The sequence below is a fragment of the Sparassis crispa genome, assembly GCF_003851025.1.
Source record: "Sparassis crispa DNA, contig_000000F, whole genome shotgun sequence".
Taxonomy (NCBI): Eukaryota; Fungi; Basidiomycota; class Agaricomycetes; order Polyporales; family Sparassidaceae; genus Sparassis; species Sparassis crispa.
The window spans coordinates 2,746,471-2,774,316 of NW_020939747.1; the positions used below are offsets into that span (position 1 = coordinate 2,746,471).

At 53.6% G+C, this 27,846-nt stretch overlaps 12 protein-coding genes and 1 non-coding gene across 13 annotated transcripts; 3 read left to right on the forward strand and 10 right to left on the reverse strand.

Moving 5' to 3' along the window:
* Positions 1 to 5,466: 5,466 nt before the first annotated feature.
* Positions 5,467 to 5,834, reverse strand: SCP_0110040 (hypothetical protein; the record flags this gene model as incomplete). The annotated part of the gene is made up of 2 exons (XM_027753234.1): positions 5,467 to 5,777; positions 5,831 to 5,834. 2 exons carry the CDS (start codon positions 5,832 to 5,834, stop codon positions 5,467 to 5,469), a joined length of 315 nt encoding a protein of 104 aa, XP_027609035.1.
* Positions 5,835 to 7,340: 1,506 nt separating this feature from the next.
* On the reverse strand, positions 7,341 to 7,843 carry SCP_0110050 (Protein yippee-like; the record flags this gene model as incomplete). Its single annotated transcript, XM_027753235.1, has 4 exons — positions 7,341 to 7,421; positions 7,479 to 7,587; positions 7,637 to 7,680; positions 7,745 to 7,843. 4 exons carry the CDS (start codon positions 7,841 to 7,843, stop codon positions 7,341 to 7,343), a joined length of 333 nt encoding a protein of 110 aa, XP_027609036.1.
* Positions 7,844 to 9,691: 1,848 nt separating this feature from the next.
* Positions 9,692 to 9,791, reverse strand: SCP_t0110060. Its single transcript has 2 exons — positions 9,754 to 9,791; positions 9,692 to 9,727 (listed from the first exon to the last, which is right to left on the reverse strand). It is a non-coding gene; the product is annotated as a tRNA-Met (tRNA).
* Positions 9,792 to 10,226: 435 nt separating this feature from the next.
* Positions 10,227 to 12,492, forward strand: SCP_0110070 (Sentrin-specific protease 1; the record flags this gene model as incomplete). Its single annotated transcript, XM_027753236.1, has 10 exons — positions 10,227 to 10,913; positions 10,967 to 11,048; positions 11,101 to 11,130; positions 11,182 to 11,238; positions 11,287 to 11,360; positions 11,409 to 11,467; positions 11,529 to 11,943; positions 12,001 to 12,138; positions 12,186 to 12,272; positions 12,325 to 12,492. 10 exons carry the CDS (start codon positions 10,227 to 10,229, stop codon positions 12,490 to 12,492), a joined length of 1,797 nt encoding a protein of 598 aa, XP_027609037.1.
* A 175-nt stretch (positions 12,493 to 12,667) lies between these two features.
* Positions 12,668 to 13,252, reverse strand: SCP_0110080 (Protein transport protein; the record flags this gene model as incomplete). Its single annotated transcript, XM_027753237.1, has 4 exons — positions 12,668 to 12,823; positions 12,875 to 12,931; positions 12,993 to 13,188; positions 13,242 to 13,252. 4 exons carry the CDS (start codon positions 13,250 to 13,252, stop codon positions 12,668 to 12,670), a joined length of 420 nt encoding a protein of 139 aa, XP_027609038.1.
* A 740-nt stretch (positions 13,253 to 13,992) lies between these two features.
* SCP_0110090 (hypothetical protein) lies at positions 13,993 to 15,617 on the reverse strand (the record flags this gene model as incomplete). The annotated part of the gene is made up of 7 exons (XM_027753238.1): positions 13,993 to 14,087; positions 14,138 to 14,224; positions 14,273 to 14,342; positions 14,398 to 14,881; positions 14,933 to 15,001; positions 15,053 to 15,234; positions 15,291 to 15,617. 7 exons carry the CDS (start codon positions 15,615 to 15,617, stop codon positions 13,993 to 13,995), a joined length of 1,314 nt encoding a protein of 437 aa, XP_027609039.1.
* A 708-nt stretch (positions 15,618 to 16,325) lies between these two features.
* SCP_0110100 (hypothetical protein) lies at positions 16,326 to 17,754 on the reverse strand (the record flags this gene model as incomplete). Its single annotated transcript, XM_027753239.1, has 9 exons — positions 16,326 to 16,670; positions 16,724 to 16,779; positions 16,835 to 16,889; positions 16,938 to 16,969; positions 17,023 to 17,141; positions 17,200 to 17,294; positions 17,351 to 17,538; positions 17,590 to 17,600; positions 17,666 to 17,754. 9 exons carry the CDS (start codon positions 17,752 to 17,754, stop codon positions 16,326 to 16,328), a joined length of 990 nt encoding a protein of 329 aa, XP_027609040.1.
* Positions 17,755 to 18,240: 486 nt separating this feature from the next.
* On the reverse strand, positions 18,241 to 20,839 carry SCP_0110110 (Meiotically up-regulated gene 70 protein; the record flags this gene model as incomplete). Its single annotated transcript, XM_027753240.1, has 6 exons — positions 18,241 to 19,155; positions 19,209 to 19,303; positions 19,356 to 19,893; positions 19,950 to 20,084; positions 20,137 to 20,409; positions 20,639 to 20,839. The coding sequence occupies 6 exons, from the start codon at positions 20,837 to 20,839 to the stop codon at positions 18,241 to 18,243; spliced, it is 2,157 nt and encodes a 718-aa protein (XP_027609041.1).
* A 360-nt stretch (positions 20,840 to 21,199) lies between these two features.
* On the reverse strand, positions 21,200 to 21,566 carry SCP_0110120 (predicted protein; the record flags this gene model as incomplete). The annotated part of the gene is made up of 2 exons (XM_027753241.1): positions 21,200 to 21,291; positions 21,365 to 21,566. The coding sequence occupies 2 exons, from the start codon at positions 21,564 to 21,566 to the stop codon at positions 21,200 to 21,202; spliced, it is 294 nt and encodes a 97-aa protein (XP_027609042.1).
* Positions 21,567 to 21,712: 146 nt separating this feature from the next.
* SCP_0110130 (Tetra-spanning protein) lies at positions 21,713 to 22,889 on the reverse strand (the record flags this gene model as incomplete). Its single annotated transcript, XM_027753242.1, has 8 exons — positions 21,713 to 22,038; positions 22,098 to 22,256; positions 22,321 to 22,375; positions 22,433 to 22,483; positions 22,537 to 22,564; positions 22,618 to 22,660; positions 22,712 to 22,814; positions 22,875 to 22,889. 8 exons carry the CDS (start codon positions 22,887 to 22,889, stop codon positions 21,713 to 21,715), a joined length of 780 nt encoding a protein of 259 aa, XP_027609043.1.
* Positions 22,890 to 23,169: 280 nt separating this feature from the next.
* On the reverse strand, positions 23,170 to 25,132 carry SCP_0110140 (ATP-dependent RNA helicase HAS1; the record flags this gene model as incomplete). Its single annotated transcript, XM_027753243.1, has 6 exons — positions 23,170 to 23,637; positions 23,693 to 24,013; positions 24,069 to 24,370; positions 24,421 to 24,538; positions 24,592 to 24,791; positions 24,856 to 25,132. 6 exons carry the CDS (start codon positions 25,130 to 25,132, stop codon positions 23,170 to 23,172), a joined length of 1,686 nt encoding a protein of 561 aa, XP_027609044.1.
* Positions 25,133 to 25,345: 213 nt separating this feature from the next.
* Positions 25,346 to 26,338, forward strand: SCP_0110150 (Probable peptidyl-tRNA hydrolase; the record flags this gene model as incomplete). Its single annotated transcript, XM_027753244.1, has 8 exons — positions 25,346 to 25,597; positions 25,646 to 25,698; positions 25,753 to 25,758; positions 25,810 to 25,858; positions 25,916 to 25,941; positions 25,997 to 26,098; positions 26,187 to 26,239; positions 26,289 to 26,338. The coding sequence occupies 8 exons, from the start codon at positions 25,346 to 25,348 to the stop codon at positions 26,336 to 26,338; spliced, it is 591 nt and encodes a 196-aa protein (XP_027609045.1).
* Positions 26,339 to 26,682: 344 nt separating this feature from the next.
* On the forward strand, positions 26,683 to 27,743 carry SCP_0110160 (Protein sym1; the record flags this gene model as incomplete). Its single annotated transcript, XM_027753245.1, has 8 exons — positions 26,683 to 26,696; positions 26,780 to 26,900; positions 26,955 to 27,042; positions 27,099 to 27,225; positions 27,277 to 27,289; positions 27,362 to 27,487; positions 27,542 to 27,639; positions 27,698 to 27,743. The coding sequence occupies 8 exons, from the start codon at positions 26,683 to 26,685 to the stop codon at positions 27,741 to 27,743; spliced, it is 633 nt and encodes a 210-aa protein (XP_027609046.1).
* Positions 27,744 to 27,846: the final 103 nt, after the last annotated feature.

Consider the following 27,846-nt stretch of genomic DNA (forward strand, 5'->3'; position numbering starts at 1 on the left):
CCTGATCTGAGAGGCACAAGGCCTCGAAGACGCAGTGAGTGCATCCCAGATATGATGATGGACTGTGATTGGTGGAGGCAGACTGCCGTTAGCCTGGTTTGTCGAGCGTAAGAGCAGAGAACTGCGCAGAACATGCTCAAGAGTCAGCGTTATACAGCGCACAGCGTACAGGGTACTCAAGGCGCACGTGAGACAGCGTCACCAGGGTCATCTAGAGAAATTGGTGCGACGCCGTCCACGAAGTAGGGTGAATTGCCCACCAGTCCTAAGCAGTCCCCGGCCATTACAGCTGTTTACGGTTGTTCCTCAACTGGTTCGAGGGGGGGTCAATTCCTTCTTCGGCGTCTGACTCAGAGCCACCCCGGATTGACAGGGAGAAAGTGACATAAATGACCACAGTCCAAGGTTCCCTTAGTAATAATATTCATGACGTGTATGAAAGTCCAGAGCCGAAGCGCTCACAAACGAGTAGCACGTACCGGGAAGAGGGTGCCAGTCAGATTACCTTGCGCATGCTACTAGCTCTCATGCATGCCTGTGCAATGGGGCGCTATTGGTGGGCGTCCATCCATGGGCAATTCTAGAATAAGAGGAGTAAGTTCAAGTTCACCATATCGATGGCATCGTCGCACAGCCGGAACCCGTTACCTTAATAACTCCCATCTATGCGCACGAAGAACGTCCGACATGAATTCGTGAATCGAAGCTCTGGCGGAAAAAGTCGGCAGCACTGTCAGAACAGACTTCGCCAGCTATGTCATAGAGAGCTACATACCAACGTTCGGATTAGAGGGCCTGTACCGAAGGCGCGGTAAGTAGCTTACCAGGTGGGACGCCACTGGCATGTGATATGAACAACAGTAGTCCCCTGTGCCCCATGCATCTTACTGGCCGAAAGAACCATGATGACTGCATGATCCGGCAAAGACGCAGCCACGAGTACGCGTTATGAATAGGTGAAGTACGGTAGTAGCCTTACGGTCTTCTGAGTCTTGAGATAGACGCGCAAGGTTTCGCATTTTGCCGGCATCTTTGTGGCTGCAACTTCTCGCCTGGATCGCGATCCCGCGAGCCAACCGCGAGCTTTCCAGTCTACAACCGGTGAACGGCTGCCGCGTAACATAACAAATTCCATTCTCTTTCACAAGAGGCTCCTGAGATGTGCGCAATTCCATGTTAACACTGTTGTTCTGGCGAGCTGAATGTTCGGTGCGTGTTTCTCTTTCAGCAAAGAGAACATGTGCCAGTTTAAGAACAAGATTTGCTACGCTGGGAGATATACGGCGTGCAGTGACGCTCATAATAAATGCCACAGGCCAATCGATACTACATTGACCGCCAGTTCGCGTTTAACATTTTCCCGCTGCTGGTAACACGCTCACCACTGCTCACGTTGTCCTCGATATTTTGTTTCAAAAAAGCCTTTCGTCTTTTGTTATCTAATGCAAATTTATGGCATTTTACAGCTTCTGCACGCACGCTTTCTATTTAAAGGCCCCAGGTTCGATTACACGGGCATTATCCAGAACATTCAGTAACCCCCCAAATACAGGATGCGCAGTGCGAGACGGCGATTCCCAGGAGATAGCGATGCGTGTGCCAAAGGGACTCGGTGGGTTCTACAAACACAGGCCTCCTTCCCGAAGCTCCCGAGGTTGCCTTCGATTCTTTCCGACAGGCTAGCATACACAAAAGACTCGGGGAGTTGCAGGTGTGTAATTATTCGAGCCTTGGGACAAAAAGAGGATCCACTGGACTTGGATGATCTACGGGTTAGGTAATGTGCTAGAACGCACGGTTTTACTGGATTTTGACCGCTAGATCAATTAACAAGCCAGGAAGTTTCGACATCAATGATTGGGCACTTTTCGCAGCTCATGTTCAGTCTGCAGTGGAACGGACCTTCTGAATGCGAGCTGTCTAGAAGGACACTATATCAAGTTTCCACCGCATGATATGTGTCAACCGCATCTATTTTGTACGGTGGCGTTCCGAGTCATCTTGCTATCTGGGTGTTCTGTCATATACCCTTTTACGAGTTTTCTGACTACTAAACTTTATGTCATTTCTCTCATATCTCCTATACAGGTACAAGGTATGCGAGAGCATCGCACGAACTTATGGCATGCAACTAACGCTTCATTCCGATAACCTCTAGTATATCAATCAAGGATCTGTACTTAAACTAAACGATGGACCAGCAGCAATATTGAACGTAAAGTTCCGTCCTTACCGCACGATAATCAGTCTAATCACTGCAATTCTGTCAGATACTTATATTACGGTGATCGAGGGACGGTATTTCTCAACTAAGAAGTGGATCCTCTAGTACCCGTAGGTCGGGCTTTACCGTGCTCTGACCAGTCCTCGAGACTCTCAACTAGTCTGAAATTTTCGCTACCCTCAGGCGCTCGGTGCATTTAAGGTCGTGTTCTCTGGCTTGGCTGCTGCACCACGCATGTTCCTCTCTTCCACAACTCGCCGGTCACACACGGTTCGCAAAGCACATCTCTATACGAGAAAACGACGTCCATAGTGTCCGACACCCGTAGCGTCGAGACCTTATTTTTTGCTCGTTTCTTCCGCCGTCCATGGTCGCCGTCACTGTGTTTTTCACTGCTTGGAAGCAGCTAGTGCATGGAAGGAAGCTAAACGTCCGTGGGTACCCCGTTATTGTTCACTGATTCATCCTCGGATCCGACCTGACACCTACGCGCGCAGCACTGGAGCCAGCTCCACTGAACGCCAAGAGCTGTGCGCCGTGTCGCCGCGCAGCTCTGAAAGAGTATGGGAATAGCAACCACTCCGTACATGCGCGCAGCGCACAGGACTGCCTTGTGATGGCCTCTGTCGTTGCAATTGACTCAGGCTCGTCTGCGCTCATTCTTGGCCCATTTGCAGGCTGCCGGGATGTGTCGCCTCTGACTGGCATTGTGGGTCAAATGCATCAAATCACTTCACAGCTCCGGAGGTTCTGTCCTTTTCTATCTCATTACTCTCACCTGCTTCCACGCTCACCGCAAGGAGAAACACTGCGAATTACGCAAGTTGTCGTGGTGACGGCAGACATGCAACGATCTGAACAGCTATCTCATCCATACAGGACTCCCCGCTGTGATCCCAACTCAGAGGAGTATTTATGGCCCAAGGCCTGCAGAAGCAAGTGCGTTTTTCAAATTGCTCATTTCGCTGCGCCTGGCGTGTACACAGACAGGCACGCCGACGTTCGGTCCCGATCGATATCGTGGGTGCTTCCCCAATGTCACAGGTGCCGTTCTCACAGGACATTGATCTAATAGGGGCGTTCCGATGCTACCGCTGGACATGCCCGCGCTAAGGAGGCTGGCGTCTACGGTTTCGCTGCGGCTCCCTTTGCATTCCTGCCACACGCTCGCTGGCTTGCGTGTATCAATCCCTGTGGCCTTCATCGATTCACGCACGGTCTCCTCATCACATCAAATCGGCAATCCCCTTGCCTTAGCCCCACTGGTGATTCCGAGATGCTGCTTCGGATGTAGCGCCAGACAACCGTCCATCGAGCGTACTTTTTAAGCCACGAATCTAGTAACGCGTTGGCTCTTTCCCTCTCCTTTCCATTCAGCCAGGGCAGTAGGTTACGACGTGCGTATCGCAGCAGGTCATCCGCTGACTCCTTGTAATCTAGGTACAACAGCCCGGTGTTCCTGGACCATTGTGCCAATGGGGGTATTCAATTTACCTACCGACTTACCTGGCGGGCGTCAAGCCTAAGTGACGCAGCAAACATTGGCTGGTGAAAGCAAACCTTGCTCGCTTTGGCTCAGCGCTGTCCCTAGGTGTCGCTCGCGTTCCTCGTGCTTTACTCGAATTCACTCGGGGCGCTGAAACGTCTCTGACGTGGGAGGCCTGCTCGGTCGTCGGATGCCCTCTCCCTATCGATAACCAGCCCACCGACGAGCCCGCGCTCTCTGTTCGACATTGCAGGTGGGTAACCCGTTCACACCGCGTATACCCTCGCTGCGATCAGCCGGCGTCAAGACTGGGAGGTGACTCAGCGGGGCTCGCTGGCATCAGGAGCACGTCACCGTTGTGGGACCTTCGTCAGCCAGGCCGTCTCCTCTATCAATTCGCGGCGCAGGCGGCGATACGCCTCTGCGCAGCCCGTCCCCGCGTCAAGTTGAATGTATGTATGGCCGGCAAGCCGCTGGATGAGTCGAATTGATCTCATTGAATCCCTCCGCCGTCGGCGCGCGAGCTCCGGGGAGCCATGGTGGTCGTCAGCCAGGCCGTCTCCTCTATCAATTCGCGGCGCAGGCGGCGATACGCCTCTGCGCAGCCCGTCCCCGCGTCAAGTTAAATGTATGTATGGCCGGCAAGCCGCTGGATGAGTCGAATCGATCTCATCGAATCCCTCCGCCATCGGCGCGCGAGCTCCGGGGAGCCATGGTGGCCCTGCGAGTTGCTGCAGCGCAGTGCCATTCATTCGATATCAAGTTCCCGGGCCAGAGTAGATCTCCACCGGGTCACCCCCTCGCACCCAGTCGAAGGGCAGGATCTGCTCTCACGGACTGTCCTCCGCTCCGACCGTCCTGCGTACAGTCGCGGTGCGCGTACGAGGCGCGGTTCGCACGCGAACCCAGAGGAGCGTTCGCGCCCTCCGCTCGCACTGCCACTAAAATGCGATGAATCATTGAATGGGCTTGGGAGGGGAATAGAGAGAATCGATCGGACCGCGGCGTGCCCTGTAAGTGGGATCAGGCGTACCGCGCCAGCCTGTGCGGCCGAGTGGGGAAACTCTGGGGTTGGAATGGAGGCTCTGTGCCCCTCTTCCTACTCTTATCTTCGCGTCCCCTTATCGACGACCTCTTGGTGCGTGCCCAGCTCGAGGTAGGCGAGTGGGGTACGCGCGGGGTGCTCGTTGGGAACACGGACTCAATACAGTGCCGTTGGCGGTCTTTGCGATTCGGGCGTTCTGTCACACAAATGTGTATATTAATTGCGCTGCGCGTCGCTGTGGTATATACGTACTGAGCTCCCCTCGAGTTCGGACTGGCATTCACTCCCACTTCCGCGCGAACGTGTACTCTAATCTACAGACAACAGCCCCAAGACTCCCAAATCCCAGCGGAAGGGGAACAGGAACGGACAAACTAGTAGGTACTGACTTGTCACAAACAGAAGGATTTCGAAGTGGGGAAACTGAAGTGTTCCTGAAGGGCGACGGAAGGGCGTCGGGTAAGAGGTGATAAGGTAGGATCTGGAAGGAAATTGGAGAAGAATAATTACGGGCGATCTAGTATGGCAATAAATATGTATTGGTACAGTGTGACTTCCAAGGAGTTTCGTACGAGGACAACATGGGAACGAAGGGAGGACCGGGGTATGAGCGAGCGTGCGGACGACGAACTACGCGTAGATAGCGTGCGCGTGTTAGAGCGTGGCTGATAACGAGGAAGGCAGGGTAGAGAGCATACCAGTGTGGAGGCCTCAGTCCTGCCGGCTGAGCTCGGCCTGGGTGAGGTTGAGGACGAAGGCACCCTTGAAGTCGGGCGGGGGTTCGATGATTTTTATGGGCTTCTTGCCCGGCGCACCGGACGAGCGGTGTGCGCCGCCAGAGAGCGAGCTCGCGATGGAGGGGAACGGGCGAAGCGGGCGGGAGACGGGGAAGGCGGGTGTATTGGAGATCTTGCGAGTCGATTGTGGGCGCACCGCGCCGGTGGCAGCGAGCGGGGACGAGACGTGGGGCCGCATGGGGCCGGGTTTGAAGGTGGACGGGCCAGCAGACATGGTCATGACGGCTGGGAGACTCTGGTTAGCGTACGCGAGGCGATGGGACGACTGGCGGGCTCACCCATTGCGCCGCGACGGCGGGGACTGGGAGACTAGAGTGGTCTGGAGAAGGAATAAGAGAATGCGGGGGTGCACATCTCACCCAGCGATGGCCGTTGGGGAATATATACGCTACGTCAACCCCAACAACTGGCTATCCTTTCCTTTGCGCCCTTCTCCCGGTCACGTGCCCCGACTTCTTCTGTCCGACTTCGCCTTCCATGTTGTAACTGATTATAACTGCTCTCTTTCCTGCTCTCTTCTCTACCGCTATCCTGCTCACCAGCTCGCATCGCTGCCTTTCTGCTTCTGCTGCGAACAACACCCGAAACCATCCATCAATGCGCATCATTTTTCCTACATTCCCTAGCCACAGCCGTCTAAGCACCGCCATCGTCTTCGCGAACGTCCTTACCCCTGCTTTTCTCCTCACCTTTGTCATCTCTGGGCAATGGGCGACAGCCTGAGAGCCATGGGGTCGATAACTTACTAGGCCTGCACAAGTATAGCTCTGCCTTACGCCGTCCTACCCCAAACCTGCCGGCCACGGCCACTTGACTAGACTAGCTTGACTATGAGATTTCCCGACACGCTCGTATACCATAGGCTCTTCGTCTGCTATGCGTTCGCCCCATGCCTCGTCCGCCCCCGGGCATTTACTCCTCCACGCTCTCTCGCTTCTTATTCGCCCCAATGCACAAGATCGCCGGTCATGCTCTGATGCCGAAGCACTGTGGAATTCGAACAGATCTTGATCGTTCGCATTGTATGTATGACCACCTTCCCCAATATTGTCTCGACTCTTGCTCGCCAGTGCTCGTTTGTGGGTGCAGGTGGAAGAATCTCCGCGTCTTCCGGAGGTCGCCTGCGTAGAAGGCCCATACGCCGCGAGACCCATACGCTCCGTCTGTTTGCGTATGCTGATTTTACAGAGTCCTTGTTTACGTCTTTGTCGTACTCCGTGTCGGCCGTAACACTTTCAGTCGAATGTATATATTTGTCAGGTACAGAAATATACACCATTAAAATTGACGTCCAGATAAAATGATGGCGACGTCCCATGCAGTATAAACGGAGCAACAATCTGAACAAACGAACACTGGATGGCTCTACGTGGGGAATGTTTGGGGATGTAAGGGAGATAGGCAAGTCGGAACGGAAGCGCGCCACGACTGTGTGTGTGCGCATAACGCCGCTGCGGTTGGGGCGCCGGAGATGGCTGACGATGTGTCCCATATGTGCGGTGACGCCGCGATGGCCAGGAAGGAGCCATGACGAGGACTCCCAGGGAATGCCGCACCCCACCAACCTCGAGACCTCTTCTAATGCGTGTGGGGTCCCGCCCCTCGTGAACCCCACTGCACGTCGCCCGCAGACGCGGGTGTCCGATATGATGGCAAGAAGACGGCGAAACCAGAGCGAGCGACCGACGGGAGCGCGGGCGCGATGCGCATATGCACCGCCCACGACGTCCCGAAACCGAAACCGACCCGGTGAGAGCTGTACACGGCGGCTCGCTGCCGCGGGCGTGCTCACTGCACGTCGACCAGGAGGTTGCGCTCGAGAATGTACTTGCCCTCCTTGTATTTCTGCGAGGGCTCGTACGCGCGATCCTAGCCGCAATGAACGATATTTAGTCTCAACCGCACAGGAGCGGCGCTGTGGCGCACATATTTCCATCCCAGAGTGACGCCGCATTTGCAGCAGTAGATGTCCCTGACAGTGTGGTTACCCGTTGTCATTTGCCGGTCGTTGGGCTCGCCCTCGATGACATTTACGCTGCGCATATTTCAGAACACATAGTACCCACAGGAGTAATGGTACTCACACGACGTCAAAGAGGTATGCTCGGCCGTGCTGACCGTTGAATGCCTAACATTCGCAGATAACCCGGTAAGTATGGAGCGGACACGGCGCCATTTTGCCTGGTGCTTACTCGCGATATCATCGAGTGGATGGTAGCCAAGTGGGTCTTGCAGTTCGAGCACCCGTAGATGCGCGCTCCGGCGAGGTAGCGGCGGTAGCTCATGCCCATGATGTGCGAACGGCAGGAGCTGGTGGGCGATAGTGCTGAGGTGAACGATGGGGGCCTGCGAATTGTTCCGAACGCGAGGGCTTATATGCGGTTCAACGTGTGAAGGGGGGATGAGAAATGGAAGGCCGAGTCAGGAGAGGCGTGCGCAACCGTGTGGCACTGCTGCTGCAGTAACCTGGCTCAGCAGGCTAGTCCGAGCTCTCCGACCCGGCGCCCACGCCGCTTCGGGCCTGCCGCCTCCCTCTCAGCCTTCTCTCTTATCCTGCACCCTTGTCTTGTCTCCAAGCATGTGCGACTCTTTCTACGTACCCCGCGGCACATTCGCTGCGTACACGAGCTGATCCTGCCATCGCTGGCGCTTGCGAGTCTAGTTATCTGTGGCATCTGACGCGCATCTTAATTGCAGCCCGGAGCTGGCGCTATGTCCTGTCCTAGGGCCCGGACGCCGTCTGCTCTTCGCGATTCAGCCAGGCTCGCCAATACATTCATTCCATCGTCTACCCCGTCGTCGCGCTTAACGGCGCACTAACGCCCACTGTGCTCGGCTGTGATAGACGGCCGTCCACCGCACATTGTGCCGAGGAACCCGCGTGCTGTCCACACCCGGCTCCCACCATGCGCTTTCGCGCCACGCAATAGAGAGATAGCCCATGCATCGAAGGGGTTGTAGGAGATGTGGTCAGTGGATTATTCCTGTCGTTATTGGCAGTCTGCTTCCAGGTGTACGTGGTGGTGCTCACTCTCCGGTCCCGTCAACCGTTATCGTGGCATTCTCCTTGGGTGTACCTTTTGTTGGGCTGATTGAGAGCGCCCGAGCTCAGGCGGCATCGTGCTCTACATGCCAGCACCGGCTCTGCAAAGTACTACATAGCGGCATCAAGTTGGAGATCACATACTTGGACCTTGTGATGCATGTATGGTACTTCGCCTCATCGATAACGAAGGATTCCGCCATGTCCACGCAGTCCAGCTGAAAACACTTGTGTGAATGTGATGTCTGCCGATGCAAGATCATCAATGCAGGGATTGTTCTGAACAATGTACGAGCGGTCATTTTCACACCACTAGTCCTTTTCACATCCACGGGAAAAGTGCTTCAACCAATACTGTTTTACCTTCTCTGGGAAAGACAAACTTAGGTCTACTATGGTTGACCTGGATATGCCAAATGATTCAGAAGTGCCAGATTGTTTTCTACAGCTCTATTCCCTTACCTGATTGCTGCAAAATTGCAGATGTAGAAGCCTGTGTGTCGATTTGATGCTCCAAATTTTTGGTAAGTATGTGTGGTCTGGTTGGATCCCAGAAAATCCATGATTGCAGGACTGTAGTTGGCTGGTGTTGCAGAGTGGCATCTCTCTAGGATGTTCAACACAGCTCAAAAAAATACAGAAAAATCTCCTGTTGTATTCTACATGCTATTGGCATATCATGTGAGATGCCAGACTATCGTGCCAGGTGAGGTGTGGTGGGACCAGAAGTGTCAAACTTTGGCTTGCGTTCCCCTGTCATGACTTCGTAGAAATATGCCTACATACTTTCCCTGGACAATTGATATCACTTTGAGGGAGGGAACGGGGCAGGGGAAAACTAGAAAATATATAGTACAACTATATCAGTGGTTTACCGACCTCTGCTGCAATCTTATTGACTTGGAGGGTATGGTGGAGATACAAGCTGAACATTATCAGAATCTCTAGCATGGCACAGCATGTCCAATATGACAATCCCATTGTGCAACCTTCGTGACTCATCTGAACGAAGTGCCTGCATCCCACTAAGCTTCCGAGCAATAAAACAAGTTAGATTCTTCCTTCGACTTCATATGTATGAAAATATGAAAAAAAGTGCTCGGAGTGAGGATCGAACTCACGACCTCAGGATTACACCTCGACTTGGAAGTTCATGGATATGAGACCTGCGCTCTAACCAACTGAGCCATCCAAGCTCGACAGTGAAGGTCGAGTATACCATTAATGCTTAATATTATGTAAGTTTTCACTCGCGGCTGCCGCTTCAGTTGGCGCTCGCTCCAGCCACTCCTCCGGTGTCGATACCTGCTTTCCGAGGACAACACCCTCAAGCTACTGCTCTACGCGTGCCTCCTTCAGCCCTCTCCGCATTTTTGACACTCTTGCCCGGTATATTCCTTGTGAATTCACTTGGAAAAACACCTGTTTCAACCCAGTGGTTTCGCTGTGGCCACACTGACACCGTGACAAGCCCTTCCATGAATCCGCGGAAGAGACAAGCCAGCGACCCGCTTCTGCCTATGCGCCCTCCGAAACAACCTCGTCTAAAGAGCCATCACTTCTCCGGAGGGAATAGCACCCCATCAGAGACCGAAGGCCTGTGTGCACGTTGGGGAAGACTCATAACCGAGATGTGGTCTCTGACTTACGAGACGTTGACCGGACGGAGATACGATAGGTCACAGACGGCCTCGTCGAATTCATCGACAGATGGTGGAGCGTCAGAAATCTCCAGCCCAGATACTGTATCTCCACCCCTACCCTCCCCACCACCGTCTCGGCCACCTTCGCGAGTGCGAACGTTCACTAAGAATTTGGCTGCGGCACGATACCACCCGTCTTCTCGACCTACCATTCCACAAGACTTCCGTCGACCAGTTCCTAGACAGCATCTACCAATAACCTCTCCAATTGCACCAGAGCCGCGGCGCACGCAACCGCAAGACCCGCCACCAAACTTCATAGCTTCACGCGCATCGTCACGTCCAATAGCACCCCTACCGCCGCCACCGCCACCACCATCACATCCATTACCAGAGCACACTGTTCACCTTCACAGAAAGTCCTCGGGTCCCGAGCCTTCCCGAATACCCGTCAAACCGAGTGAGGTGCAAGTCGACCAATCATCCGCAGCACCGTTTGGACTAGTTTCTCCACCACCATCAGATGCGACTACCCCTTCTACACCACCCACAGTCGCGTCCGTCTCCCGCTTGCATCCACAGGTGGAGGCGGCCATGGCAAGACATGCCCACCAGAGGACGGACTCTCTACCGAGGAGGACGTATGTCAGTATGGAACATATCCATATGAGGCGGGTGAGTCGTGTTGTGGATGTGTATCAAGTCTGTGTCGCTTACGTTCTTACCAGCATAGAGAAAAAGTGAAGGCGGATCGGTTGAAAGGCATGGAGGAAATGCAGAAGGAGTATTACAAAATGAAACGTAGAACGGGTATGTATATTCGGTCTTCAGCGTCCGATGCTCTTCTCATTCCGCCTCGTAGGCTATAGTTCCGATTTCAACACATTCAAAGGTGAGTAATCACCCTGAGGAAGTTGATCGTCGTGTTCAGTTACCCTCCTAGGTTTTATGGGCTACCAAGCACTCCTGGATGCCTCGGATAGGCGAAGGGTCTTGTCACGTACGTTTTTCGTCGGTGGCAGTTCTTTTACCGCTCACTTTGGTCTAGCATCTCACTCCCTTACGGACTTACGGGGCAAGAGGAACATAGCGCCTGCAAATCGGAGATACTCTGACTCCGCGGTATGTCGCTCAAAGCCTGTGCCCGAGTCATACTAATTTCCGTTGCAGAATGTCACACCTGAATTCCTGTTACGCGCAATATACAAGGCGAGAGAAAGCCTAAACGCGTCAGTGTCATCGTTATATGCCGTGAAATTATTCGCAACATTGATTGGTCTTTCTCCATAGTCCGCCGGTCAAACCATTCACCCCATCGCTAGACCGACTACGAAGCATTAACCGTGCCAGAGACGAGGCGATCGAGCGCCAGCTGCACGGTCCGAAACCCTTACCCTCATCGCTACCCCCCGAGGACGAAGCGGCCGTCAAGGCGCTCCTCGCAAAGAAGGGTGTGATCGCAAAGTGCGGGCGGGAGCAGGTGACAGATTTAGACATCATGCGGCTCAAGCCTCTCACGTGGCTGAACGACGAGATCATCAACTTCTACGGGCAGATGCTCTTGAACCGGTCCGAGGAGAGCAAGGAGAATGTAGCCGCCAACGGGCGGAAAGTGCTGAACATCCACTATTTCAACACGTTCTTTTGGGCCAAGCTCACGGACGACGGTTATGAGAAGGGGAGGCTGGCGAAGTGGACAAAAAAGGTGGGTTGGCGCTTCTCCTCTATTCCAGCAGTCGATTTATTATATCTGGCCTTGCAGTTCGACATCTTCGAGAAGGACGTTGTGCTCATACCCGTCAATCATAAAAACTTGCACTGGAGTGCTGCTGCGATTAACTTCCGTAGGAAGCGGATCGAGTCATACGACAGTATGGGGCCGAGGCGATCAGTGTGCAAGGTGAGCCATTTCCGTTTATTCTCAGAGCAATATCTAACGTCATGTAGTATATAAGAGAATACCTCGATGCCGAACATAGAAACAAGAAAAGAAGACCGTTCGATTTCACTGGTTGGCAAGACTACAATATGCCGGTCAGTACGAGTGCTCTAGCGGTCACGAATGGTCTCTCTAATCTTAACTTAGGATATAATACAAGAGAATGGGTCGGACTGCGGAGTGTTTGCCTGCCAGTTCATGGAATCATTATCCAGAGGGCAGGAGACTTTTGTGTTCACGCAGGCTGATATGCCGTATCTTCGCCGACGGATGATATGGGAGATTGGAAACGTCAAGCTACGCGACGACACATAGTTGTTATTAGCGAGCGGGCAGGTTTTTTTTATTTGTGCATATCTTATACTGTACTTTTGACTTCGAGGTTATGGTAGCGATTCCATTTGTATTTTCCCGGGAGATAAATCTTCTTTCGCGCTGCGTTGAATGGACACATTGGGAGCCCACGGGCGAGATGTCCGTAAAGCATGTATTACCGACGAAACCACCAAACAATCATGAAGAACCAGAAGACGATGATGAGGAAAACAATATACCACAGCCACCGGCAGCCTTGCCGTTCCGCCATGTTGTTCATCCTTCTGAACGTCCCTGCCAGTATACCAGACGTCTCCGAGAAGGCATCGTTCTGCACATGCATGAGCTCGCAGCAGAGCGTTCAATAGGCGGGTATACACACCATCTGACTGAGCTGCACTGTAGAGTCTCGCACCTCGTTTCCAATCCCGACAGTGATCTGGCGTGTGCGCGTGCTCAGTCAACGATGTCCTGAGCCAGAGTAGGGACAACTCACTCACTTCCTTCAACATCTTCACTTTCGCTGTCAGGCTGTTAACCTGCTCATCGTTCTGGCCTTCAAGATCATCTGCAAATCGTTGACCGCCGGGCTGCAGACCATTGAGGGGAGACGACCTCCCCGAGGACGGCGGGGTATAGTACTCGGGAAGTAACGCTGTGCGGTCGCGCAGTGAAGACCGTGCCGTCGCCCTAAATCTGGGATACTTTCATTGTCATTTCTCGTACCACGATTGGCATGCATTGCTCACCGTTGCGACATAATCAGTGGGCAGGCCGGCTGTCCTCATGCAAACTGTTGGGAGGTGCGAAAGAAGCGTTATTACCGGATATGGTAGTCACTCACTCCGCCTGCCACGTCGATCGCGGTTGATGAAGCGCTCTAGATCGAGTGAGATCCACCCAGCGATGTCCCAAACGTTCACCTCGGTCTAATACATCTTAGTGAGAAGTCCCAATGGGTTCGTAACAGACACACAGCGAATGTTTCAGCCTCAATCCACTGGTATTAGTGGTGCTGCGAGTTTTTGCACCCCCTTAGACTGTTGCAAGTACATTTAAACAATCGATATCTCAGCGACCGGTGCAATAAAACGACAATGATCTTCACTCTAATTCTGCGTTGAACTATCCCTAGCTAACAATACAATCGTTGGGGTATGGGACAAGATGCTCCCACTGGACAACTGCGGCAAGAGAGGATCTAGAATTCAAGTGTGCGAAACAGAAATGCGGTACAAGAAAGATTTACGCAACAGTTGTAGGATAGGACGCCCCGATGTGGACCAGCAACAAGGAGCCGAGCACGAAGTTAAAGAAAGGGGGTAGACATACCGAAGAGAATGAGGGGTCAGGCCTCAGGTACTAATGCAAGGTAGATGGTGAGTACGAAGATATCTGTGTCCGTGACCTGGGTAATCTTGCGGGAGCGCAAGCGCTGATGACCGAAACAATTGTACACGACACATCGATACAAGTCCGCGGGTTCCAACATTCGCAGCACTACTCGATACTCATCCTGTTTGGATGGTTACTCATCGGTCCTCTGTAGAGGTCTTGAGACTTGCCGCGTTGCTTCAACGTACTGTTGTTGCCAACTGCGGACAGAATAAGTGGAGTGACAATGATGGTAACGGGAATTATTTACCGCGTGTCTTCAATCCCCGCCCGAAGTTGTTCATGACTATGCATGCAAACACGAACGTAAGAATGAGTAAAGCGATCGCAATGACAGCTGATAGATGATCAGTAAGAAATTTCATACGGCATCAATGCACCTTACAGAACGTCGTCAATGTCTGCCAAACGAGGATAAAAGTAGCGGTCGACTTCAACCTCAACACCTTCACCAGCTGAGGTAGGGTAGTAGGGTTAATTTTTGTGAGAAATATGAGAAACATGACTCGCCTTGTACAGGAAGTATACCATTGCTCCCACACAGCCGGTCATGAAGGCCAGCATCATCCATTTGTTCTCCCGTCGTGCTGCCTGATCACCAATCACCAACACCACTATTGACAATGGCAGCGCAAGACACGTGAGATAGTATTCCGCATTGTGACTGTTGAGGACGAGCCAGATGAACTGAACTGAGAAGCCGACCCAGAAGAACACGTCGAACTTGACCAGACACAGGTATATCTGGAAGTACGCGTACATCGCCTTAATCTGGCGGTCGGCACCGAGGAACTTGTACACTTTCCAGCCAAATTCGGTGTAGATTTTCCAGCCAAGGGCCAAGTAGGCAAGCTCGGCAACAGAGATGACGATGGGGATAATGGTGGTGAGGACGTCGATAGGAATATGGGATGTTCCCGACGTGGTGGGGAGAGACCCACGGATCTCGCCAATCTGGATGACGGCGTATACGAGAAATACGGCATTGAATATTCTGGTAACCACATTGAGTTGGGAGCATGAGACCCATTGCGAACGCACTCACGCCAAAGCAATAAATTGAAGAGTGTTACGAGCGTGTACGGCATCCAGAGCCATAACGAATTGGAACAAGCTAGAGCGCAACGGCTCAGTCTAACGGGGAATACGACCTGGAAGCACGTACTGAGCAATGGCGAAGATACTCAGGTACACTGGCATCTTCAGAGACGCGACATTGTCGCTGCCATTTGCGTCGCGAGACTCCTGAAGCCGAACGAAGATCTCAGCCTCAATAGCAAGGTCTATGGCTGTCTCGACCAAGACGGTCAACAGATACAGGCGACACGCTATTGAATCGGGTAGAAACTGCAGCGCGAAGTCAGCATAGCACGTTCATGGATTCGTGAGTAGAATTTACGCACGACAGACCAAAGTTTCCGCTTTTCTTTCTCCTTCTCCGGCTGAGTGGTTGGTGGTGGATATCCCCAGTCTAATCGCTCTGTGCTCTCGCCTTCGACATCCTTGATGTCTTTCACGGTGATATCACTGTCGTTGGTCTGCTTTGTGAGAGAATATGATGGCTTGTGGTGAGATGTTTGGGATGAGTGGAAGGATGAAGGGTCTACGGTGTACGCCTTGTAGGAAGTGGCATACTGGTCAATGAGGTCGTCGTAGGGGACCTTCGTATCGGAGCCGTCGTGATGTTGGGGGATGGTGGAAGGAGTGGGCTGGGTGGGTTGCCTAGGCATGTTAAAGAGTGACTTGGTAGCCTTGTAGGATGGGCTTGTCGTCCTGCGAGCAAAGGAGACGACAGAAAATGCCGTCGGAGAACTTATCGAGTGCTACGGCAGATCCATCGCAACCGCGATTATTTGCCGTCCTTTGGCAAGTGGCTGGCGTTCCTCAGCCTCTCGTTCAGCCTCAAATTTCGCATCTCTCCGACAAACAGTCGGGACTCTGTGTTCCAAGTATGCCTTGCCAATGTCAACGCGATCGTTCTTCCCATTCACCGCATTAAACACTCGTATACTCCCGTAGCACCACCACCCGTAAATTCAGCCACCAAAACGGCAATCTCCGAGTGCAATCGCAACACCGGCTAATCGTTCCATGCACACTAGTTCATGGCGACGCATGCGTCCGGCCGGCTTTCACTCCACCTGCAGTAACACTTCTTACAAACACTGCCGAGCGTGAAATGCTCCCGCAAAATTCAGCAAGACACGACAATGTTAGAGTTGGTGTTACAAACAATGGGCCACAGCAGATAATCCAGTGAGATATTAGGAGAGACATGCGAGCGAGAACAAGAAACGCACAGCGAGACTACATGGTGCCATCCGGTACATGCCAACGAGGGTCGAGAGTGCTAGTGGTGATGCTAACATTAGGAACTATCAGTGTCTGTCGATGAGCCAGTCTCCTCGCCTTCCACATCTGGCGGTGCCTTCATTAGCTCAGGAGGTGTACGGAACGTCTGGGAACGCACCAACTAGATAATCTGGCTCCGGCACCCTGATGATGGGGGGTGGTGGAAGCGGAGGGTTTGGCTGTTTTACAGGAGCTCTGGGACCTTTACCACCCCTTGGCTTCGATTTCTGGGCAGCGTAAGAGACGAGTGAAGGACTGTGAGTAGATGGAGCAGATGGAGCGGTGGAGATAGAGCGGGCGGGAGAAGAACCGGGTGACGGGGATCCGGGCGACGAGGAATGTCGCTCTCGGTAGAATGAAGATGCAATTGACGACTCTCTCAATCTCGAGGGAATTTTCGACTGCGAGTTAGATATAGGAAGAGAGTAGGCCTGAAAAGAACACAAAGTTAAATTACGGTGGAAAGCATCTGGGCTCCACTCACACTGCTGGGTGACCCAGGACCGTCTGGTTCCACTTTTGCCCGGGCTATGGGCGAGCCTGATAATCCCGTGAGTGTCTGATGAAACAGAACCGCAGTCTGACCATATCTCACCACTTATCTTCGCCTTCTTCTGTTTCTTTGATGGTGACACGGAGGGAGAACCAGGCTATTCAACGATAAGTGCACAACCACAGCAGACGCTGACACAACGTACGCGCTTGCGATTCAAGCTGAATTCCGCTTCGTCTGCAAAATAAAACGTCAGTCTCAGCCTGCGCAGCCCTTCCTTGGCTTCATACCTGTCCGTTTGGCCTTCGACTTGCCTTTGCCCTTCGTAGTAGTCTTACCGTCGTCAGAAATGTTCCCAACCTCTGACTCAAGATACGGTGAAGCGGATCTACCGGCGTCAGAAGCAAGCCTTACAGTACATATTTTGAAATTCAGACGCTATATAGACGGGAATATCGAGGACGCACTTTGCTTTCGTGGTAGCGTTCCGCGCTGCACCTCTGCGGGAGTTCGCGAGACCCAAGCAGGAGCTCAAGTGGGTTGCGTATCGGGTGGATGCGATCTAAAAACCCCAACAGTCATCTCATGCGAAATGACGACCGCAAATGCATCGCAGACCTGTCTCTTGCAGTTCAAGCATTCAAGGTAGACGGTGCCGTCTTTCCCATTTCCATTGAGCGGAGTGCTTGTGCCTGTTCCCGCAGAACCATTCGCGTCCGCAGACTTTCCTTCACCTGCAGGAGAGGCTACCCTCGACGAAGAGGCTCCAGCTTGCAAGGACGGATTGGACGGTCCGGGAACGTGGACTGCGACGCCTCGTGAGCACCTCGCCACGCGCAAACCCGACGAAAACGTACCTGCGTTACATCTGATAGACAAATACACGTTCATACACGGTGACCTTCCCTACGCGACAAGTTCGACGAGACGTACCGTGTGTGGCATATATCGCAGATGGCTCTGGAGCGCGCGATCTGCTGGTGAGATTCTAGCACGACGTCCATGAGGATGTCCTCGAGCATCGCCGAGAAGGCTTTGGACGTCTACCCTGACCAATTGAACATCACTCTTCCGGCAGCACCTGCGCGACACTCACGAGTTCCGACAACACTTCATCTCGCTCCCTTTTCGGCATCGGAGCGCCACGACGGTCTTGGGAACATGTACCGGATTTAAAAAAGCTAGCAGCAGGCGACGCAAGACAAAGTACAAGGCAGAGCTCTAGCAATAGTTTGTTCTGAACATCCAATGGCCTGCAAACAGTAATCAATGCAGTCGAACCGCATGAACTTGGAGCAATTAACGTTCTATTGATGTCACGTGAATGACGCCACACTCGTCGCCTCTCGTTCGCGGTGTTGCAAATGGTACGCAAGATCGAGGTCATTTAGCACAGAAGAACATATTCCGACATCGTGAGTATGACATAGCAGGTGCAAGGTATAAGACTGAACGAGGGTTCCGATTGAAGATACTAAAGGTCCGCAAATTCTGTCAGACCGTAATTTTTACCGAGTAAGCCGAGAAATCGTGAAAACGCCCAAAATGACCGCAGCCAAGGCACCTATGCTGGCGGGTAGCAACAGATCTTTCGGGACGCCCAACACCAAGTCCTCCTCATGGTGGTGCACGGGTTGGGGATGTGCCTGGGGGACCGGTTCGGGGGCGGCTGCTACAACCGCTGCCACCTCCGCCGCCTTCTCTAACTCCTTCTCGCGCTCAGCAGCGGCGGCGGCCTCAGCGGCACGTGCAGCCGCGCTCTTCTCAGCCATTTCTTCTGCCCAGCCTTTCCCACCCTGGAGGTACAGGACGACGCGATCATCATGAGCCGCCCTCGCAATCTTCACTGCGTCCGACACGTCCGAGTCCGAGGTGATCAGTACAACATCGCCGTCCGCGTCCGTGTACGACAGCAGGAAGTCTGATGGATCCGGAGGGGGCTCGGAAGGGTTTTGACTCCTGTAATTCGTGAAAAATGGATCGGTGGCGAGCTTTCCGCCAACGATGTCGCGCAAGTTCTCCACGTTATCGCTGCGGGCCTGGAATCTGTGGGTACGTCCACTGGGGGTGCGGAACTTGAAGACGTACGTCCCGTCGTCGACGGGCGGAGCAGGTCCTGAAGGACCGGTCACTGACGTAGCCGTCTCGCCGCGCTTCTTCGGGTACCCGTCCAGAGCGGAGACAGCGTCCTCCTCCTCGCCAACGGAAGCAGAGTCGTTGGGGTGCACTTCCGAGTATGGAGATTGTAGGGCGTGAGACATGGTCCTGTACAGGTGACGAGAGTGTAGATCGGTGTGGAAGGCGGAGCCCGACAGCGCAGACTCGGAGTCTTCGTTCGTGCCAAGGGATTCGAAGAAGCGACCCCACATCGGTCCGCCTTCGGCTTCACCCTCTCCAGCGGTCTCAGCCGTGATCGCATTCATCTACAACATGTGAGCTGATCACGACATGACCAAATTTAAACAGAAGCTCTGACCTGTTCAAGCGTTGCATAAGTCAATTTCAACACGTCGACGATGGCAACCAGGCGCCCGTCAGCTTCAACGACGGGCAAATTCAGATAATGACCGTCTGAAGACCATCGTGTCAGTACTATGAACGATGGACGTGGAAATGTACGCACTGTGCATCTTCTTCAGCGCCTCGTGGCACGTCAAAGTAGGAGGAGCGGTATCGGGATGTGGGGTCATAACTCTCACAACACTACATCTGGACGAGTCTAATCCAGCCGCTATCACACGCAGCACAATATCTTTACTGGTGAAGATGCCAGCAATCTTCGGAGCCGCAGCAGGGGCGCCGGGCGGGACCGTAGGTGTCTCCATCACGCAGACCGCGGTGGTGCGCCTCTCCTTCATCAGCTTCGCGACGTCTCTGACGGTAGTCTTCGGGCCGACAGTCGCGGGCTGAGTGCGGGAGTCCATGACACTGGAAAGGTCGGGTAGCGCAGTCTTCTCGCGCAGCGCTTCGACGTAGGACAACATGGCAGCAGCTTGGGGATTGGCACCCATTCCACCACCCAATTCAGACTGCACGCCCGTGAGAGCAGCGTACAGTTTCTCAGAAGCAGAGGAACTGCGCTCCACTTTGTCGAGTGCCTCATGGAAGACCTTGGTGATATCGAGAAGGCCAACGACATTGCCTTCTTCATTACACACAGGCTGACGGGAATTTAGCCACCAAGTGCATCATCTCAATACGCGTCTGAGCGACATACCAGATGCCTGAAGTGTCTTTGCACCATCAACTGCAATGCCTCAGTAGCACTGGTGGTATCACGCGTAACCATCGGGCCACGCGTCATTATCGCGCTAACCTGAGTAGTATGGGGGTCCAAACCATCAGCAGTCACCTGTAGCGGACACGTTAAGCACGCAACACGAAAAGCGCGACTGGAGACGTGCCCGATAAGCTAAATCTTTGGCGGTAAAAATCCCACTCAGGCCTTCGTCGTCGTCGACTACAAGCACACAGTCGGTCCTCTTCGCCGCGCACAGCTGGCTGGCTTCCGAGACCGTGATGCTCTCGGGCACGGTCAACGCGGGACTCGGCTTGAGCGCGGCGACGGTGCCCTTCTGCACACTGGCCTTCGTCCCGCGCTTGCGGGAGTGCTGGATCTGGGTGGTCGAGATCGTACGTTTCCGCGAGAGCTCCGACTCTATCTTCTTGCGAATAGCCTGTGATGGTTCGGAGAGGTCAGGACGCGTGTTTTTCCGGGCATGAGGACGGGGCCTCGTAACAGAGATGGAGGGGAGCAACGCGCGGTCGCTGGATGTGCTGGGTGTCGTGGACATCGTGCGCAAGGACTACACGTGTCTGCAGCGCATCTCTCGAGAAGCTCACTATAGACACGGTTTACGGCCCAGGCGCCGATATGGGACAGGACATGAAACGTGATCTGCTCACCTCATCCCGCTTGGACTGTTTCTTCCTGGTCTCTGCAACGGAGCTGGACAGCGTCGACATGGTTGTGGACAACTGGTGACGAGTGGAACCAGGGAAGGGAGAAACGGCACGGTCGGGAAAGGGTATTGGAGAAGTAGAGGTCGGTGCGCCCGCGCTACGATTGTAGGAGGGAGAGTGGGAGGGGACAGGAATTCGTGACATGGACTGGTGGGTCCACGCACAATTTAGCAGGCGAACATGGTTCTCTTCTCACCGCGCGGGTGAAACAGCGCGTGTGTTGTGCAGTATTTGCCCGGTGGCCAACCTGATCGCGGCGAGACTCTCATCCGCACGAGCTCGGCGGTGCCATTCGGGCAAAATCGAATGTCGAACGTGTCTCTAGAGCTCGAGACTCTTCAAATGTACACTTAACAATTGGGTACACTATCTACATAGTACAGAAAGTACAACGCGCCACTCGACGTTCCGGCGTGATTCATTTTTCGGCACGGAATCCTCGGCTGAAGGAAGACGTGTGGGCGGAGAAATTGGTGGTGGCAGAAGATGCTCACATCCCGACTCTCATGAGTGTTTCTTCACCACTCCACGTCCTCGCTGTCGCGAAGTGTACCAATAATACACGCCCGCCAGGATGAGGATCGCGAAGAAGTTGGCTAGGTCGCGTGAACGAGGCCAGTCCGGCTTGCGATCAGTCAAGACCTCGACGGACCGCGCTCGAGGACTTACCGACTACCAAACCGAAAATTCCCTGGAAGAGCTGGCCACTGAATTGGACACAGGCCTGCACTAATTGCAGGACACTCGTCAAAAGCTGTTCGCCGAGTGCCAGTACGGCGTGCAGCACCGCCAGGACGGCGTTGAGCAAGGATACACCGATGGCGGCGAGAGAGTGAGAGAGCTGGACAACGGCGGCAGTGACGGATGTCATGGTGCAGACACAGGATAGGGAGTGAGGAGACTAGTCATTAGGAGTGGAGCAGACGCGTGACGTCACACCTGATTGTTACTCGAATAGAAATCCTAGCAAGTCAATAATCTAGCATTCACACCTCGAACAACAGCATCCGTACACAGTTACTGCCCCCTCGGCCCAGCTCCAGCACCGCCCTGCGGCGCCAACACCGTGCCACCCCACCTCGTCAGAACCAGCTTGAAGCTATCCCACACCCGCACGACCAGCGCGGGTGTGCCCTCCTTCCTCACGTATCCCTCAACGTAGTCGTTGATGAAACTAAGCGACTCTCGCGTGAATTTCGACTGATAGTAACGCTGTCGCAGGAAGTGCGCGTAGAAGAGGGGCGACATAAGAGAATTTTGCCACAGCAAGGCACCCAACGTGACGCGCAGCATGATGAGCAGTTCGGCGTAGGCTACAACTCTCATGGCAGTGTCATAGTTGGCTGATGACGTGTTACACGTTAGTTCGAAAAGACGGGCACTCGAAGCAGCTAGTACTCGCCTTTTACCCATAGATGCAACTTCTTGGCAAGGGCGGGCGGAGTAGGGGGTCCACCGGCAGTGGCGGGCGGGCCCGAAGCCAACAGCTGGGGCATCAGCGTAGTACGGGTGAAGGTCAGCGCGTGGAAGAGCGAGAAGATCGCGTAGGGAATCAGGGCAACTGCAGGTCGTCCAAGGTGAGGGAACTCAACAAGGGGCTGCAGGGCTGAATACATGACACGTACCAGCCACTGGCTTTGACGACCACCAGAAGATAGCGAGTAATAGATACTGCACGTTCTGTTATTTGACGGAGGTCAAGCATCGCGGCTGTTTTATGGCATTCAGAGCACATACCTCCTCCATCAGTACACGCCTAGCGAATGCAAGCGATAGCACTGGAGGAAGCTATCGTGGCATAAGTACGCCTCAACGGCACACCGTCGTTACTTCTCACTCACTCTTTCTCTTTCATTCGCATACTGCTTTCTGGATAACATGTTAAGGTCATAGCAAAGGGGGCAAATAGATGAAGGACTCACTCGCACACGATGGTGTAACTAACGAGAGCTCCAATGAAGGCCGCTGGATAGTGTTCAGCGGTGTCAACAGCCGTAAGTCTCATGAGGAGCTCACTCTTGTACCACCACGCAGAAACGGCTCTGAATAGAATCGCCGCTAAGAAATACCGAAGCGAGGAAATTAACAAAATGAAGTGGCCACCAGCCCACATGTAGTGCTGTAATATTGTGTTAGCGTCGCGACATGGCGCGCACTGCTACGAAGTGGACGAGCAAACCTGTGTCGTAGCCATAGTGCTGAAATCAACGGTTAGATGGACGAGAAACGACAAAGGCTTGGGGCGAGCTGTGAACGCGTGCGGACAGAGGGATGCAGGTGACGTACAAATCCAGTTTAGGGCAGGTGATGGAGACACGCCGCCTGCAGCAGTTCCGCCGCTGCAGGCAGGCAGTCCGCCAGCAGCCCGACACGTCCTGGACACGTTTGCTGGCGCACAGCATACAACCGCGAGGTGAATAAACACAAGGTAGACACGCAAACAACAGAACATGCAGGATACCCAATGCGCGAGGTCACCGGCTCCAGCTTGCTCCCTTCCGCTTCCTGTTCTGCATTCCCTTCCTGTACACCTCCTTCTCCACCTTCTGGCGCCCCAGCGTCTCCTTCCCTCTCTCCTTCCCATTTCGCCGCATCTGGTTCCGGGGAACGCGCTCCTCGCCGTTCTCAGAACCTTCCCCATCACCCTCCTCCTTGTTTGCGGCATCAATCTCCTCCCAGATTTCATCGTTCCCATCCCCGTCGTCCTCGCTCCGCTTCCGCTTCTTCCCTGTCCTCCCCCCACCCCCCTTCCCACCGCCAATGCTGACGTTCACGCGTGGAGGCACCGAGAACCCAAACGCCTTGCCCACCTTCGCGAGATCGAGCTGGTTCACGTCGAAGATCTTCTTCAGCGAATACGACGCGTACGCCTGCAGGTATGACCGGTAGCCATCCCGCGCGGACTGGTGCAGGAAGTAGTTCTTGTGTAACAACTTCTCCAACTGCATCCGTCCATGTCAGGATACTCCCGACCGGCACACGAGCGAAGCAACGCACCTGTGACTGCACGTTCTTGATTTGGTTGGCGGGGAAGCTGAACTCGTTCAGAGGCACCTTCGCGTCCTTCAGGTATCGCAGGAACCCGAGCTCGCTTGGGAGCAGGAACATCAGACTCTTGCCTACCTTCCCTGCGCGCGCTGTCCGGCCGACACGGTGGATGTAGTCTCGCGGGTCGTCCGGTGGGTCGTACTGAATGATCCAATCGACGCCCTGGATATCTAGTCCTCGTGCTGCGACGTCTGTGCAGAGGAGGGTGCCGGATTCTGCGTTGCAGAACTCGAAGAACGTGGTCGTTCGTTTTTGTTGTTTTTGTTTACCCTGTGCACGGACGACGTAAGATCGGGTGAACACGCCAAGTAAGAACAGCACCTACGTGCAGGTCGAGTACGGGGACGTCAATATAATTTAGCAGCTCTGCGTGGTATTTCACAGAATTGCAACTGGAGAAGAAGACCACGACCTTCTTCTTCCTGTACTTGTTGAGAAAGGTGAACAGTAATAGGAATCGATGGTCCGAGGGGCAGACAACATATCCCTGAGACAGTGTCGCGACAGTACTTGTGAGCTCTGTCTTATCCACGTCGATGTATAGTGGGCCAGGTCGCAGCGACATCCGTGCGAGGTCCGTGACCTTTGTCGTTTGGGTTGCGGAGAAGAGCATGGATTGTCGATTTTCTATCAGGATGTGAGCGTGCGAGAACGCATCAGTACGGGAGGAGTCGTACCGTTGGGCAGGATAGAAATAATCTTCTTCATCTGCTCCTCGAAGCCGACCTCCAATATCCGATCCGCCTCGTCGATCACGAGCACCTTCAGATTTCTGAACACAAAGCCCTTCGTGTTCTGAGACGCAGTATGAGAAAGCGCAGCGCACACTATGAGGGAGAGCAACGAACCTGTAGGTGATCGAGCAGTCGTCCGGGCGTCGCAACAAGCAGGTTGACACCTTTTTGCAGCCTGTCTACTTCTCCTCTGGTGTTTGCGCCGCCCATAACGATACCGAAGGTCTGCGAGTGATGTGCCATGAGCTCCTTCGCGACTCCGAAGATCTGCAAGGCGAGCTCTCGGGTTGGGGAAACAATAATGATACCAGTTCCTAGCAGCATAGTGACATCAGTTCAGCCGTACACCTAGCAACACGAATGAACACACAAACTCACCATTCCGGGGCTTGAACTTCATCCTGTGTAATAACTCTATGGCAGGGATAAGGAACGCTAACGTCTTCCCGGACCCCGTCCTCGCAGCACCCAACACATCCTTGCCGGCCAATAGAGGAGGAATAGATTTCTCCTGAATGGGTGTCATTGTCGTGAATCCCATATTGGCGAGCGCCTTCGTCGTCGCATCTGAGAGCTCGAGTTCTGAGAACGGTTTTCGGCCTGGGGTGTTCTCATTTGGCACCGGTGACGGTGCGGTTGCGCCTTCTGCGGCCATCCTGGGTCAAGACTGCGTATCCACAGAGTCTCCTAGCTGCACGGAAGTATGCACGACAGTGAAAGTATACAAAAGCCCGCAGAGAAACCAAAAGCCAGAAGGAAGGCACAAATGTCCAGAAACCCCGTGTTCATTGGCCCGGCACTTGCCGGCACGCAATGTCTACCACTCACAGTCAGTACTGTCCGCTCGACCATTTTGCGCTCCCTTTCCATGGCTTTACGCACAGTACTCACCACCATCGCGTTCATTGCGACGTGGTTGAGCATCGGATACGCCATCGGCGCGAAAACCGCGAGTTCCGCGCCTCTGAAAAAATCTGGCGGCCAACTCCCTGCGCCTCCGACGCCCGCACCTAAAAATACGGAAGACGTAGAAGACGAAGCGGACAGCGAGGGAGAGGAGGAGGTCGCTGACGGGGATCTTTCTGCCGTTAAGCCCGGGTTTTTGGAACCGTGCAAACTGGTACAATTGTTGCGTCGCCTGCAATTCACGGAGCTGACGCGCTGGCAGGTCCTGATAGTTCGCACCGATCTCGGAATGACTACTGGAAAAATCGCGGCCCAGTAAGACATACTCCATTGGCAGGGTATTTTCGATCCTAATCATTTGGTCTGTAGATGCGGGTGAGAATTTTCGTGACCCGTCGATCTGCGCCGTCATTAAATTTTTCGCAGACACGCAACTTTGGCGTGTTACAAGGCGCTATTGAAGACAAATCCTACAGTACAGTCGACATCTCTGTTTTTGACTGCACCGATGAATTGATCTCGGAATGTACAGCTTTTGCAGCACTGGGAACGGACAGGGTAAGTCGGTTCAAGCCTTCCGGCTCATAATGAATGATTGCCATGACCGTGATAGACAAGCCAAAATTGCTCTTAAAGCTTCCTCCGAAGATCAACTATTGGAGCTGGAAGCAGTCGCGAAAAGTTTGAACCTGTGCGCTCGGGCAATCCATGACGCGTACGCAGATTTTCATTTCGCAGCGAGATACTTCCGTTGATGCCAAAATTTCCTCCTGCCTTTGATTTTTGCCTTCTGCCATTTGTAGTGGTAAGACACAAATTGCCGCAGGCTCCCGGACAGTGTTGGGCATTGGTCCAGGTAGGTGACAGAGACGGTCAGCGAAGTCCACGCTGACCGTCAGTTGTAGCTCCCGTCGAGCTGGTGAACCGTGTGACAGGGAAGCTGAGGCTGCTATGACATATGTTGTCTACTGGTTCGTGTTGTACGCCCGTTGAATTTATTCTCGTTGAGATTGTTTGACCGTCTACGCTGTGAGCGTCCGGGAGCTGACCAAACTTGCTTGGCAAATATTGCCACGGCTACGGCTTTGATGTACGATGTGAAGACTAGTGCGAAATGCAGCCTGGGCTTCGCTATGTACAATCTATCTGGCGGACGGTGGAAGGCTCTGGATGACGTCACGTGGGGACGCACGCCGAGTGGTGCCGCCGCGCCTTGGGCAACGTACGCGCCGAAGGTCTCATACATATTCCATCTGCCAACTCAGAGGAGCAGTGGAGTCCTTGGTCGGGAGTGGATGGATGAGCCACCTTTAGTACGCCCCACCTCACAATCTCTTTGATCACCCTACAGCTGCCTCTCTTCTTTTCCCATCAATTATCCCCAAATCATGGCTAGCATCGCTCTCGCTCGCGTATACCAGCGATCATTTGCTTCTCATCCGTATGGGACGCTCGCCTTCACCAACGGCGTGTTCAACGCTCTGGGAGATGCTGTCGCGCAGGTGACTGAGATAGTGGTGAGCACGAACTCTTCTATCGCCTCGCTGAAAATTTCGTCTCATCCTGCCCAGACCGGACCGCAGAATCACCAGGGCGGCGGTCAGCAGCAGTATGACCCATTGCGTACACTTCGTTTCTTTGCGTTTGGGTTTGGTATGGGTGAGTGTGTGGCCCTTTTTCGTCGCCGTGCGTCGCACCTCATGACCTTCTGATAGGCCCTTTGATTGGTCGGTGGAACTTCGTACTCGAGCGTCACTTTCCGTTACGCTTCCACGGTGGCAATTCCGCCAAGGTCAGCGTACCCGCCCTCGCGAAGAGAGTGGCAGCCGACCAAATCATGATGTGAGTCTCACGGATAGTCTGTTGAGCGCCTGTTCTAAATATCGCCTACAGGGCTCCCCTTGGTGTATGTGTTTCTACGAACTATCTCATCGAAGTCAGTTGTATACAACGAACTACTTAACGTCCATGCCCACAGCTTGCTATTTTCATTGGATCTATGGGCATTATGGAAGGACGAGACGCAAAACACATCTCACAGAAATATAGTGATCTTCTTATGCCTCTCTTGATTACAAATTGGCAAGTATGGCCAATCGCGCAGGTGCGTTTTCGCTTTCCTCTGCATCGTTCAAAATACTCAAATACCGTATCCCAGCTTATTAACTTTCGCTTTATGCCTTTACCTTACCGTGTCCCGTTCCAATCCGGTTGCGGCGTATTCTGGACATTGTATCTGTCGTTACTGAACTCGAAGTGGGCGTATCATTCTCACGCATCATTCTACCACTGACACCCGCCGTTTTATTTTCAGGGAGTCGCAAATGCAAAATCAAGCAGACGCGATGCGCGAAACATAAAATTAAAAGTGCACGGATATGGGTTTTGGATCTTACCCAGCATTCATCTTACTGCCATCATTACAGTCACTGTAGCAATAGCACTGTTTCCCTCCATTACCTT